We start from the raw sequence: 15050 nt of genomic DNA, 5'->3' as shown, positions 1-15050 counted from the left end.
ATTAGCAGCCTGGAAATGCTGCCAAGATCTCCTTTCAGAACTGACACCGTTGCTGATACAGAACATAATGTAGTGTCAGAACTGGCTAGTCTTAACACCAGTGCTTCCCTTCAGCATGTTACAGAACAAGCCTTGCCAACCTTCTGTAACTTGGGCACCAGGGAAGCACATACGAAACTTCTGCCTCTGGAAAAGCTTTGATCCATAGTTCAGAGCACACCACCAGAAGTCACTGTCAACAAGAATTACACTTACCTGGTAGGAGACCACCCTGAACATGAAGATGGTTTTCATCAGGGAAACAGTGAGGCTTATACCTTTTGCTGTAGGTGTGCTGGCTCCTGCCACTTCTACAAACACAGAAAACTCAACTGCAGAATCTGCAGGGAGGTGGGGGGCCATGTTCATATTCTCCCACTTAAAAAAAATTGCACCAGCACCTGTACAGTTAGTACAGCTTAAGAAACCAGAGGACGTCATTACTGAGGAGTTAGTACTGCCAGCTTCAGATCTCCGCTTCTCTAGGTGTCCAGCTCTGGGAGTGCTGACAAAGGTGATTGTCTCTTGAGTTTTCATCATCCCTCAGATATGGAGAAAGCTGTGTGAACAGTATGAAATCTGAATTTTTCCTATTATTACTAAATCCCAGATGCCTTCTGGCACTGTGGGACTGTATGTGGTCCTACAGCACCAATAAATGTTGGTTCCACAAAGTCAAAACATTATGTGTGCTGGTAGAAGTTTTTAGCAAGAAAAAGTGTTTATAAAAGGTTCTTACTCTGAAGGAGAGAAGGAAACAGGACAGTGATTCCATGCTAATCACCCTTGCATTCAATTTGTGAAGTAAAATTCAGATTTATGAGGTGTTGGCCAGAGCAGCAGTTTTTCCCTTATTGACAGGATCAGGCAAATCCCATTTCAGAAGTTTTCAGAACCTTGTTCAGTGCTACTAGAACAGATGACCATCAGACCTCTGGAGAAACTCCCATTTTCTCCCACTGGACCACAGCTTCCAGTAAGTTCTTTAAATACTAATTCTATGGGTACAAAAGACAGAAACAACTTGTTTTAACCTCCTCCTGTTTGAGAAACTTCATACTTTTTTTCTGTTCAGAATATGCAGAAACAACTGTTCTGCTTTAGTATTTCAGCTGCTTTAGCTTTTTGCTCTTGTTGTTAGTGTTATCCACTGCTCCATTATCATTAATGCTCACAAGCTGACATTTGTACAAATGCATTTTTATTGTTTTAACAGAACCAGAGAAAGGTTGAAAACGTTAGACTATACAATACATTTTGTTTTATAAACAAAGTTTTATAGTGGTAAAACATTTCTAAGTGACATTCGTGGTCTTTTTCAAATTTTTGCTGCATTTCAGGTCCAAAGACCAGTAGTGTTCAAAAATGCAGTAATTGCATAAGGTGGACAAGTATCTTAGCTTCTACAAAACAGTTCAAGAACTTAGAGCAAACATTCTGGAAGAAGATCGAAGGCAATCATGATTCATAACTTTCCTGCAAACATTCCTCAATAAACAAAAAGTGATCTTTGGCATAAACAATTATGTATTAAAGGCATTAGTAATATTGCATTAATATCAGTCAAGCAACTAAACAGTGATAATAATAATAATAAAAAAAAAGTCACAGAGAAGCCTGAACTGGGGAGGAGGAAATGTGAGGAGCGTTGAAAAGTAATACAGGAAGACTATTTAAAAAATCCCTTAAAAATAACCCCTACCTATTTGGTGTTATTCACTATTAAATAGAAATTACTACATTACAATTATGTTAAAGATCTGGTATAAACTAACCAAATGCAAGACATTCAGGTTAAGGCTCTGGCACCACTTCCTTCCTCTTCCTGTTGCAGGTAATTGCAGGAAGAAAATACTAAGGAAAGATCTTAAGTACCACGTATTCATAATACCCAGACACAAGAAGTGAATTAAAGACGAACACATGCTTTCTCTTGCTAAGGACAGTTTGAGGCAGATGTATTATAATCAGTTTAACTTCCCTTTTTAGATAACAGTGCAATGAAGGGAGGGTGAAGGGGAAAGAGTCCAAGTGTGGAGTAACTGTTGCAGACAGGTAAAGGACAGCTGACTATGTTGTGTGTCTCTTTCTTCCAGGTGTTAAGACTGAGCAGTTTTTCCACAAGGGCACTTCCATTAAAGGTGGTTTGATCATGCAACAATTTTCAGCAAATTAAGAGGGCATCATGAGGTCAGTGCTTATCAGGGCAGAAGTCTGCAAGTGTTCCTTGCAAATGTAGAGACTCATTCTAAAACAATAATTCTCCTTTCTGTCAAATGCCAAAAGAAACTATGGAACAATTAAATTTATATATATATATATTTTTATATATATATGAAGGCATGTTCAATTATGGAAGGATAAAAGCATCACAAGTCCATTTTAGTATGGGTGTGCTGTGGTTTTTATTCTTGTGCTTTTGTTTGGGTTTCTTTAAAGATACAGTAACACTTCATTCAATTCACTATTGCTTGAACTTGAAAAAAGATTTTGAGCCTCCAAACTCAAAACCAGTAAAAATATCCTAGTATGTTTAGCATTAGGAAACACTGTTTGCTGGTAACCATCAGACTACCTAAAAAGGGTTTCATGTCCCTGCAGCGTTTGGGTTTCAAAAAGCTTATGCATTGTTGGAAACAAGGGCAGTGAGGCAAAAGGTCTTTTTTAACTGAACAGCTTTATCTTTTAATTTCCACCTTGAGTGGCTGGAACAATGTTAGATGGAGGGAAAAGGGAAAAAAAAAGAATAATTGCATGTGCTCATTTGATTTTCAAAAGGAAAGAGCCAGCATGTGGCATTTTCTGGTCCTGGACATGCAGCTAGCTTAAGAGAACCAGGATTTTTTCCGCTCAATATATTACTGAATTAAGCAAGAAGCAAAGAGTTCCACGATTTAAGGTCTCCAGCCCTAAGTCTCAAGCTGCAACAGTGTGCCACTAACATTCACTGCAAAGCATTTCGGTACAGTACAAGAGTTCTGGAATGCCTACCTACAGGGTGACAGGAAGGTGACAAAGACAGCTCCAGTTTTTGTTAAAGTACTGTTGCCAGGCAAAAATCAAAAGCAAAAAAAATATTTCAGACATGGAATTTTAATCCTCAGTTTACAACTGTTCTGCTGCTCCTCTCTCCCCACTTTTAATTAAAAACCCCACACCTTCCATCATTTCTGCATGGTTTAAGAACAGCCAGCTAAAACCCCACTGAAAAGTTGAATATTTCTGTATCAATGATTGTCCCTAAAAAACTGCCAAGTAACCAATAGTGTCCTAGACTCTCAACACAAGCTTAAGTGACATGGAAACTACTGGAATATACAGTGCATAAATGAAATGTGCTTCTGGGAGTACAGAATTCATGAAAAGAAGCTTCAAAAGCAAAACAAATAAAGGATAAGAACTGTCTATTGTCGGAAGCAATTTTGAGGTGTTCGGCATCAAATGCATTCCAAAGACATTTCAAATGCAATCTCTTTTAATTCATACCCTTAGAATGGGGCATTAATTAGCATAAGGTAATCTTAAGCTCACGTATACAGCACATTTTGCTGTTAATATATCTCTTCTGTTTCCAAAAAAAGGCATTTTATGTTACAGAAAACAATACTTATGTGGCAAGTGTTTACTGATACCATGGGGTCTTTCTGACCCAGCGAAGAGTGAATCCAGCATCTGTTCTTATCTTAATGGATGCTGCTTCAGCTTCTCTCACAGTTTCCTTCACAGACTGCATGAGATTCTGGGCATTATGAACCAACATCTCAGTTGCCTGTCAAGAAAAGAAAAATTTCCAATGTATTAGTAAATACCATGTTCAGGACATTAGCACGGAAACCCGTTATGCACGAGGACTCCCAGGACAAGCATCTTAAGTCAGTTTATTGCTGACTTAAACTATGACAGAGTAAATGATACAACTAACCTCTGGAAACCAGCAAGTGTTATCCGGACTCAAAACAAGACTTCCTATTTCTCACTGTATATTTGTGCAAAATCTAAATAAAAGTTTAGTGTCTCAAAGTAGAATAATCCCTCTCAGAAGCCAAAACTGCAGGATTTCAACTGAAAACATGCATTTGGAAGCTACCGGAACTGCACAAGTACTGAAGATGTTGGGAGAAGACATTTTCACTACAATCCACCAGATGGTGTTACTACTCCTCTGATGTCAAACCTGCCATCTTTGTAGAAGCAAGTTCTTTCATTAGCTCACTTTTTACTGTTAAATCAAGGAAATGAACTAGTTGTTCATACAAAAATTTGAACCAGAGTAGCTTTTTGGCTTGAGAAAGATTGATGTTCCTCTATAAAACTGTAGCTTTTCAGCCAGAAACCAAGGTGCTATACTAAAATTATCACCACTAAACAGCTGAGGTAAGCTTCCAAACATCAAGTTCCCAGAACACATCTGATATTACATGTTGTATATTTTTCCCCATAAAACTGGTCAACAATTCCACGCTACCATCAATTTTTACACCTCTTACCTGTTCCGACTCTTCATCGCTGATATTAGTTCTGCCCAGCATGGTAGCTTTGACAGTGGAGAGAATTTTCAGTTGTGTACTGATGGTTGGGATTCGCTCACAGACCTAAAGAATGGGGATAAAAAAACCACTTCACATTGCAAACTAAAAAAATACATTATCTTTTGGGGTTTTTTTCAGATAAACTTTTTAATTTTGTTTTACTATTAGATAAGGAATAAGCATAAAGGGGATCTTATAACCTTCAAGACTTTCTGGCAAATATGGGTAGGATACTTGAATCTTATTTTACTTGCTTTGGACATTTTTGGGGTGGAGCCAACATTTTTCTGTTCTGCCAGATATTCCTCAAGGATCTACTTGGTTAGGAATAGGATGATGTCTATTCGGCTGAGACTGGAAAACTAAGGAGTGTTGTATTTCTGCTGCTATTCTTTGATACTAAGGAATGAGTAGATGAAATACAAAAGCAATGCAGCCTTAGGACAGACCAGTGTTCATAGCACAGTATTTTTCAACATCTCTTTGGACACTAGCATCTTCCACTCACCTGTAAACAAATCCTGACTTTACAGAATATATATGGCCATGGGATCTAAAAACAGACAAAGAACTTGACAAAACTTTGTAAGCCAAGGAAAGATTCACATGATTTACTGCCACAACTCCTGTGCTCACATACACCAAGAGAAACACAGACGGAAAAGAGAAAAAAAAAAAGTATTTGAGGCATTTATAAGTTAAGTCATTACCTGCAAGAGGTTTGTTCTAATGCGCTTGTCAGTGCACTGCTTTGCCACCTCTTTGGCTAATCGAGTGACTTCATCTGATGCCTTAGCAATATCCTTTGCACACTGAATAAGGGCACGCTTGTTTCCACTACCTCCTCTTACCAGGCGTGACATCTCTGCCATTAGCAGTGCCATTCGTTTAGCAGCAGCAATGATGTCATTACCCTGAAGAGAATAACCTAAGTTAGTGTTCATGCCAGGACAGAAGCTTCACAGAAGTCACGACTGAGTGGTAGTCTAGATTTTGGTAGCAACCCTTTCAAGAAGTTAGGGATGGAAGAGCCATTTGTGAACACAGAAGAGATTTCTTCAAGGAACAGGGAAGATCAGTATTAATTATATGTTTCTGACATTTTTCTTCCTAACACTCAGGAAGAAAGTTCGCTTCAAAACTGGAAAAGAAGTGGTAAAGAAAAGTGTTAGTTTGTCCATGGAATAAGTTACTGCTCTGCTGGCTAGGTTTTAAGATAAAGCACGTTATTAGCATTTGAAATTCCAGATTTCCCAAAAAAGGCTTTTTTTTTTAATTAAAGTGTGCTAAATAGCTTGTTAAACCAAATAGCACTAATTAAGTTAAATAGTGTAGTCATAACAGTTGAGCATAAAATTTTCAGTGGCATCTGAAAGTGAAGTTGTTAAAGCATCAGCTATGCTGCTATAATGCTAGAGGATAAACAGAAAAGAATCTGTAACATACAAAACTCCTGTCACAGGTAATGTGGAAATGAGATGCAACTATTTATTTTTTTTAAGTTATTCCTTGAAAATAAATCTTCCTTTTTGACAGAATCTCCCCCTTTAAAATAAAGCTTCCAGGAGAGAACATGATAGTTCAAAAAAGAACCTAGTAATATTTCTTACATTAAAATCCTGGTTTCTTGTACATCAAAATTACAGTCACAGAAATACTTGAGAAATATTTGAAACATGAATTAAGTATGATCAAGCAAAATAATTTCTTATACACTGTTCTAGAGAGAAACCTAGTGCAAGAAAAAGTAGATCTAGATGATCAATTGTTAGTAGTCTGTTAGTATATTTAGATTCACCTTTGTAGACAAAGTTGTTAGACAAAAGTGAACTATTTGGTGCCATGAAGCATTCCTATTGTGTGGATGAAATATTAGCAGAGTAAGTTAACTACTAGCACACTCTTTACTTGGTATAATTCCACAGTTAATGACCGATGAAGTTCAGAGCAAAGAGTACACAGCCAGAACCCAACTTAGCAAATGTATTCTCTATCCCTGTGCACATACTTCCATGACTCACTACTAGCAAATTCAAGAAGATATGCCAGATATTTTACAGATACAGGTGACACAAAAAGCTGAACTATTCATTACCATGACCTAATAGCTAAACAGTTTGCTAGTAAAACCCGTTAGGATGCAAATGACATAACACAAAGCTTTTCCATGTTTTCACATAGGAGGATCAAGAAATTAGGACCAGTGTCATTTACGAAGCCCTCTAACAAGTTATCCAAGCATCAGAATCTGAAAAGGACAAGAACATTTTTAAAGCCCTTTTTATTAAAATAGTTTAGTATATCTATCTATGTAAATATATACACACAGATACATATACAAACACACATACCCCCTAACCTTTGTTTGTTATGGGACACCAACCTTATTTTTTGCAGCATGCTATAAAAAGTGACCAGTCTTGCAAACATTTGTGCTTAGATAGAAGAGACAGGCTACTTGTGAATGTCTGAACCTCATGTTAGATTTCCACTGGTTTCATATAAACAGTCTCAATTCAGCAGCTAACAGCATTCAGTGCAGCTTCTTCATAAAAAGAATTCTCTCAAGACCAGCATTTGCAATACAGCCAACTGCAAGCCAGCAGACAGTCAGTCCTCTTCAATAAACACCACCATACAAAGCCATTCCTTGTTGGAAGGTATTTTAATTGATGGCATCAATGGAGGCAAAAGCACAATAGACATGTTAAATGACTTCTTGAATGCTGTATACTCTGCTGTATCTGGAAGTCATTAAGAAACCATTAACCATGGCTTCCCAGGTAGCCCAAATGAATGGAAAAAAGAATGGGGGGAGGGAAGACAACCCCTATTAAATTTGAAAACTGCCATAACAAAGAAGAACAGGCAGATGCAAAGGGAGAGGAAGCCTTTGAATATTAATAAGTGACTCAAATCAAGCTTCAATCCGGCACTGACAAACAGATCTAGCAAACCTGTGAAGCCACTCTCAGTCCTCAAAATGAAGTGCAGACACACTTATTCATTCAGAATGGTGGGGCCCAGCAGGGATCAAGAGTGATGCAAATGTGTCAGCGTTCCAAATGGCTGGATGCACACGGATCAGTCCCCGGGGAGACTCAGGAGTACCTTACTAGACCACTTGGTTGCTTCACGATGTAAAGACTGAGCAGCAGCCAGAATGGGCTGGTTAACCGGCTGATTGGTTGGCATTAACAGCAGCTCAGGCTCGTAATCATCTTCAATGTCAGAGGGGAGAGTGAATTCAACATCTGCATCATCCTCCTCATCTATATCTACACCAGCCTCAGCCGCTTCATTAATCACAGTCACATCAGGCTTTGCAGGTGGCAACAAGGGTGGAGAAACAGGGGACAGTTAGTACAAGAAGCAGAATTTGGTAGAAGAGCATGAACTGAGCTGTTTTAGTGACCAAAACATCCTCTTGGTCTCTCAGGATCTGACAATGCAGCTCTAGGGTCAGGTCGGAGGGAGGAGGGGAAGGAATACAAGATTAGCAGAAGGAAACAAACATTTCACCTGTGAAAGAAAGTTATCAAAAATATTAAGAAGTTACAATTCAAAGATGCAGCAACATTTTTCATCTGAGCATACAGCTTCTACAGACAGAAGCTGACTGGCAGAACAACATTTTTCTGGCAAGACAATGGTGAAACGAATGGATTGTCTGTTTCAGTGAAAGCCGTTTTGACTGCATAGAAGCAGGCACAGCAGCTGACAACTGTGGTATTTGTGCCGCTAGAAAGCTTTGTATGGAAGCCCATTCACATATATGTGATAAGAAGAGATAGCAGCAGGATCACAGAAAAACCACTGACACTGCTTTCTGTAGAGTAAAAAAAAATAAGGCAGGACAAGAGACACTGTAGAAGTGAGTATTGAAGTACTGCAGTTAACACAGAAAAGAGCAAAATTGGGCTATGAAAAGTGGAGGTGATAATGAATGTTATGAATGCTGAATATTACAGTTCTTAAAGACTGAAATAGAATTAGTAGAATAAGAGGATTATGAAGCATATGATATCATTTTGCTACAATATGCTGTAGCATTACCCTCAAAAAAACAAAAGGAATCAAATATATTGTGTTAGGATAGATCACAAGGAAGAGGTAAGTGGTATAACAATACAGGCATTTACAATATAGCAGCATTTCAATACAAAAACATTCTACAAGTTTGCTAACTGTATTTCTTTGACTAAAGCCAAGTGTGATAGAAGTCAAACCATTCTTACCAAAAACTATACATTTCTGTCCTGGTTTCAGCTGGGATAGAGTTAACTGTCTTCCTAGTAGCTAGTACAGTGCTATGTTTTGAGTTCAGTATGAGAAGAATGTTGATAACACTGATGTTTTCAGTTGTTGCTCAGTAGTGTTTAGACTAAAGTCAAGGATTTTTCAGCTTCTCATGCCCAGCCAGCAGGAAAGCTGGAGGGGCACAAGAAGTTGGCACAGGACACAGCCAGGGCAGCTGACCCAAACTGGCCAACAGTGTATTCCATACCATGGGACGTCCCATCTAGTATAGGAACTGGGAAGTGGGGACAGGGAATCGCTGCTCCGGGACTAGCTGGGTGCCGATTGGCGGGTGGTGAGCAATTGCATGGTGCATCATTTGTATATTCCAATCCTTTTATCATTACTGCTTTCACTTTATTAGTTTCTTCTTTTCTGTTCTATTAAACCGTTCTTATCTCAACCCACGAGTTTTACTTTTTCCCGATTTTCTCCCCCATCCCACTGGATGGGGGGGAGTGAGTGAGCGGCTGCGTGGTGCTTAGCTGCTGGCTGGGGTTAAACCACGACAATTTCCAACTGTTTTGCTTAAAATACGTCCTTTTATAAAAATAACTTCTACACCAATGAGAATACACAGAGGTTTTGGAATGAAGTTGTAACTTTTATATACTTCCAAATAACTCATCTTCAAAGACAACTTCTATTTAAGTCTTAATCTAATGAAAAGTTTCCAAATATCCCTCATTCTCTGTTTTAACCAAATGAAGGGGAAAGACAGGGAAAGCTAAAGCAATAGACAGTGTTCAGTTTGTGCTCCATGAGAAAAGAGTACATAAAAGCCCAGAATCCACTCAGTGAAGAGGATTTTGTGTGAAGAAGGAGAAAAATCAAATCAATTTTACATCTTACAAGAATGAAGAACGTTGCTCACCCCCCGCAAGCGTCCCATGGTAAAGTACCAGTAGACTAACTTAATTAGGTGAAAAAGCAGAAGACAGTCTATTGTGATTTAGTATGAGCAAGACCTTATATTTCTGTCTTTCCAGGTCTAACCCATATTCCTCAGTAGCACTGTTCATCGATCCCTCTTCCACCCAGTAAGTGACTTCAGAGACTACAAAAATGTTTTAATACTTCTTCCCCCAAAACATACTGTCAAAATAACTGCACTCTTTTTGCTATAACAGGACTGCTAAAAAGAATTACAAGGACAAATGCTAGGCTAATTTACTGGTTTGTTGGTCTCAAATTAAAGAAACAGCAATGTAAATAGTGTTTTATCATCTAAAGACACTAAGCTTAGATCTCTCACAATCAGCAAGGAGTTTTAAGGTCTGCTGCTTGGCTTTGATAAATATTTTAACAGTTGCACTATTTAATTTAAAATGTATATAGTATATATAGGTAATTCAGTATGTACATAGTAAAAGCATTTTGTTACCTATTGTGTGTTGTTTAGTTATCCATTTTGGAATTCAAACATCAAAACACTTTTAGGAAGCTGAAATTAAGGCTTTTGGCCTCAAAACTACATTCTGAGATGAGTAATACATTCTGCTACTATCCCTCCAGTAATACAAATATGTATTTGGTATATCCAGAAGTATGGGGAAAAGAGAGCTTTTCATTTTATGGAAGAGACACTCAGATTTGAAGAACTTCGCTTGTATTTTATCTGTACTTGCAAAATGGATGTTCCTTAAGCACAAAGCACTGAAGTTGATTCTGTAAGCTATTGAAGTTTATCTTCTCATTCACCATCTAATTTGGTGGAGAAAAAAAGGTGGAGATTTTGAAAGCCAAATTCTGACCTTTAATTTATACCTGCAGAAGCCTAAATCTCAGAAGTTCTTATTCAGTTGCTGCCAGAAGAAAAACGTAGCTTTTTGAGGGGAAAGCAAGAAAAATTATATTAGCATTTGTAAGAATGAAAAGTTCACACTGCTTTGTCATAGCAGTGAAATGGTAAGGAAATGAAGGATTTGGGCCTTGTTAGCATGTGACTCACTACAAAAAAAGAATGAGACCAGGCCATCTATATACAGTCACTTTTCCAATCATAAATGCACCAGATTAACTGCAAAGTAACTTGCAGCTCCTTCCAGAATTAAAACAAACCAGCTCATGATTCCTGCAGCTAGCATCTGCAACATCCATACAGACCTTTCAAAGTCACTTAAATATAGCAGCTTGTCAGCCTAGAAAGACATAAGTATTAGTGGCTCTCTAGGCAATACTAGCATCAAGGATCACAAACAGCTTAGCATACAAGGCATATTTGTGTTTAGAGGTATGTTAATAAAGCATTCTAGCAATCCTGAGTATTAGAACAGTTGACCCTAGTTCACTCCAAACTTGAAAGGGTTTCTAATTCCTCCTACGGCAGTGTTTTTACTTTTTGGTCTATAAAAGACTTTCTCTGTCATTGAGACAACTGACTTTGTATCAAATGCACTGATCCTAAAAAAAATTAAAAATTAAAAATAACACGTAACTTCTTACCTTGCTAGACCATTTCCGGGCTTCGTCATGCAACTGCCTAGCAGCCATCATCATGGGCTGATTAATAGCTTCTCCTGCTTTCTGCTCTGGGAATTCTTCATCCTTTTCTTCAGGTGGTGGTGGTCTGGGAGGAGGAACCTCACCTTCTGGAAGTGGTGGTTTTGGAGGAGCAAGTTCATCAGTCAGCTAAGAAAGGCAAAGATTTATTGCGTGCAATGAAATAGTACACAGATTGAGTAAAGGACGGTGTCTTGGCAAGACGTGATTTCATGACCTCATGCTTTTTTCCAGTTTTTCAAGAAATATTATGTTTTAATCTCTTCTTTTGAAAGCTGAATTGGTATTTTTGAGACTTAAGGTTACTTGTATGTATGGCTGGCCAGACAATGCATTTTATTGCTAAGGAATGAAAATATACTCGATTAATTTCAGTGTGCATTCCATATGTCAGTGACAACTGTGTATTGTATTACAAACTATGCTGCACTTACATGAAGCTGCTCAAGGTCAGGAGGAGGAGGGGGAAAATCTGGTTCCTGAGGCTGGAAGGCTTCTCTGACTTTGGCCACAGCTCCCAGAATTCTGTATCCAGAATCCAAGAAACTCTTCTGCAAAGCTGAACAAAAAATCCCATTACTAGTTTAATAGCATTCTGTAATATTTAGAACTGCAACACTACCCCAAAAAATTACTTCTATAATGTGCTACGCTGAGTACACTTATATCTGTGAAAAACAAATGTTTAAAAACTACCAAATTGTTTACAGTGGATTTACGTTTGAAATATTAGTGTCATATGCAACGTGCATAAAATAAAGCCCAGGTTGAGTAATAGTCACTATCAGCAGCCAAAGTAATTCCCAAAACAACTTTTAGAATAAAAGAAATTATGTAATATTTTGTTATATAAAGTAGTACTACTGACAACTAGTAACAAATACTTCTAACAAAGACTATGAAACCACATAATAAACTAGAATGCTGAATCCTTTTCCCTTGAACATGCCAAAGGTCTTTGATTTCATTTTAAAAGAGCAGGATTCAGCAGTTAGTGGTGTGACCTTAATTTCACCATTCTGGGATTTAAGTGTACACAATATTTGCATAAAAGGGGGTACACGGCTGTACAATACGAAACGAGCACTACTTCACATTATCTTCAGCCAGTAAAAAATACATTTGAAATCAGCTGACTGAATCCTTACCAGGGTCAGAAATGTTTCCTGCCACAGCTTTAGCATCCATTACCATCGGTGATATAGTTTTGCTTAGCTCATCAGAGGCTACTTTAACAGCCTCACGGAATTTGGGGTCTTCTGAATTTTCAACCTCCCGTTTTGCTACCAGTAGGATGCGGTTTGCTCGTCTAGCAATGCTGGTGGCACCAGCTACCAGCATCTGAGGTTGCATGTTGGCCATCGCAACTTTACATTTATCAAGATCTTTCTTAATAGCCTCTTCTGATGCATCCAGCAGAGATTTAGTGTCAATAGCTTCATCCACCAACCCTAAAATAAAAGTTAAACACATTAATATTCTAGTTTCATCTGTGGAAAGGGACATTTGGTATTCCAGAGACTGTTCACAACCAGAAAAGTTAGTATTTCCAAACTCGGGGGGGGGGAACACAATGATGACACGGACAGAAGGGGACATGGAAATCAGACCAAATGTGTTACTACAGTTTTACTTCTGATTATGTGGTACCTCTATCACAGTAACCATGGTCAAGCTTGCTCCCACTAATGACATCCCAAGCTCTTACTCACCTACTGTGAGTTGAGTTGCTTGAGTCAAGAACAGGCTTACACAGTATATGCAGCAGAGATTCCTTCCTCCCACCAAATTTCTTTAAGCATATTCAGTACTTTTTGTACCTCTCCCATTTATTCAAAAGGAAATATCCCTCTGTCTGTGCTATTACTTAAGGGTGATATATAGTGACAAGGCAGTAAGATTTAAAATTTAATTTAATTATGGGGATGGAGAAGGAGGTAGTACACAGTCAGGAGATTAGCAGACCAGCACAAAGAATCTGCACTTTGGAAGGACTGAAACATTTTAAGTGTCTCAGCAAGATTCAGTAGATCAGTAGCTTTGTTTTATTCACTGCTTTAATCAAGCTGTTACATCATTTTGAACATGTTTTCTTACCCTCACTTAATTATCTGTCCTCATTCAACATGCCAAGATTATGCAGAAAAAACCCTCAAGTTGCTACAGTGATAATACTGCTAGAATAGCAATCACAATAAAAAGTAATGGTATTGTTTTTCCCACAAAAGAACTAAAGCTGAATTTGCTCCCCCACATATCAAAATTAAGACTTATGAAGCAAGCTATTTTGTTTACGCTGTAACATACACAGATTTCTGAAGACAAGAGAGCACATTCCCACTTCTCCTCTTTCTTTTTTTAATCAGTTGTTACTGTTACGCATGTTTCATCAATCCAAACAGAATAGGGGAAAAAAACCTATACCAGCTAGCTAGCCACAAATATAATCTTCAACAGAAATTCCTGCTTTACCTGTCATTTTTTCTACATTATCAATCCATTGGTTTTTCATCGTCTCAAAATGTTCATAAGCAGCTTGATTTCCAGGATTTCTCAGGAGGATACGAGCAGCTGATACTACCTGCCAATGGAAAACATTTTAAATTATGGAAGTATCAGTATATAACGACATCACACATATTCTTGAAAATGCATTTGTTTTTTCAGGACTGGATGTGTAGCCCCTTATTTGGAATACTAGTTCATTAATTCTAGTTCAACATCTAGCTGCTTGAAGAATTACAATGCTTCTGGAATTTGTTGACATAAATACTTCTTTTCTGCAACTTCAATTACATGGTAATATATCTTAAAAACACTTCTTGAAAGCACTAAAGTACAATACTTATTACACTACCAAAACTTTAGGCGGAAGTTTAATTTGGGAAAAAAAAAAAAGATTAAAGAGTGGTTTTTCCACTTAAATATTTTACTAAGCCTCAAAGTAATTTTGTTTCAAGAGTAAGTCACTAACACTTGTGTCCAGAAGTTGAAGAATAAGACATGTCTTTTAATCAGTTTATTCTACTTGGTATCATGCACACAAATATTTGTCATTCCCCTTTTAAGAGTGTCAGCGCTATGTTCTTTGCTGGTATTAACATCATTCTCTGAGAACAGAAGCATAAAGCACATTCCACAGAAGTCATTCCCAGCCCTTTTAATAGACTTTCGAGACTAAGGAAGCAAACCTGTGGGGTAAGTTCCCTTGCTGATTTCACTGTTGCTTGAATGCCCTCCACAGTAGTTTTATTTGCAGTTCCAACTGCAGCTGCTTTTTCTGCTGTAGCTCCCAGTCTAGCAGCATGGTTTTCAAAGTTTGCTGCTCTTTCATCAAACACCTAGTTGTCAGAAGAGAAAAACCATTAAAAGAGCCTAACTTTCCTAATGGAATACACAATTTCTTCAAAGCATCAAATATCAGGGACACTTTCATAACATCCAAACTCCATTCATCTCCTGACAGAATGCAAGAGGACACAAAAGCTTTGAAGCTGTTTTATTTTTTTGAATCTTTACATTACTGGACTTTCTTCTTTACTAACTCATTTGGGCAACAAAGGATACTACCACACTTTATAGCTTTGAGGTATTAAGTACACTAATTCCTGATGACTACTGTTGTAACGAATACTGTATTAAAGCTATTTTAGCTCATACATTAATCTTTAAACCCATAAT

General features: G+C 37.8%; 1 protein-coding gene across 4 annotated transcripts in view; it reads right to left on the bottom strand.

The window, feature by feature from the left end:
• Nucleotides 1-1240: 1240 nt before the first annotated feature.
• VCL (vinculin) overlaps nucleotides 1241-15050 on the bottom strand; it is a 65710-nt gene continuing 51900 nt past the window's right edge. Inside the window, exons 14-22 of one of the 4 annotated variants that reach the window (XM_010567779.1) lie at nucleotides 14561-14710; nucleotides 13842-13950; nucleotides 12518-12820; nucleotides 11804-11928; nucleotides 11313-11498; nucleotides 7680-7889; nucleotides 5279-5482; nucleotides 4527-4631; nucleotides 1241-3808 (exon numbers count right to left, since the gene is read on the bottom strand). In XM_010567779.1, the coding sequence (XP_010566081.1) occupies nucleotides 3662-3808; nucleotides 4527-4631; nucleotides 5279-5482; nucleotides 7680-7889; nucleotides 11313-11498; nucleotides 11804-11928; nucleotides 12518-12820; nucleotides 13842-13950; nucleotides 14561-14710 (1539 nt within the window). In that variant the 3' untranslated portion in view covers nucleotides 1241-3661. The remainder of the gene's footprint in view (nucleotides 3809-4526; nucleotides 4632-5278; nucleotides 5483-7679; nucleotides 7890-11312; nucleotides 11499-11803; nucleotides 11929-12517; nucleotides 12821-13841; nucleotides 13951-14560; nucleotides 14711-15050) is intronic. The other 3 variants (XM_010567778.1, XM_010567776.1, XM_010567777.1) reach the window with 3 other exon arrangements.

The sequence above is a fragment of the Haliaeetus leucocephalus genome, unplaced genomic scaffold, assembly GCF_000737465.1.
Source record: "Haliaeetus leucocephalus isolate CR32 unplaced genomic scaffold, Haliaeetus_leucocephalus-4.0 Scaffold229, whole genome shotgun sequence".
In the NCBI taxonomy this organism is placed as follows: domain Eukaryota; kingdom Metazoa; phylum Chordata; class Aves; order Accipitriformes; family Accipitridae; genus Haliaeetus; species Haliaeetus leucocephalus.
This window is presented reverse-complemented; position numbering and strand designations above follow the sequence as displayed.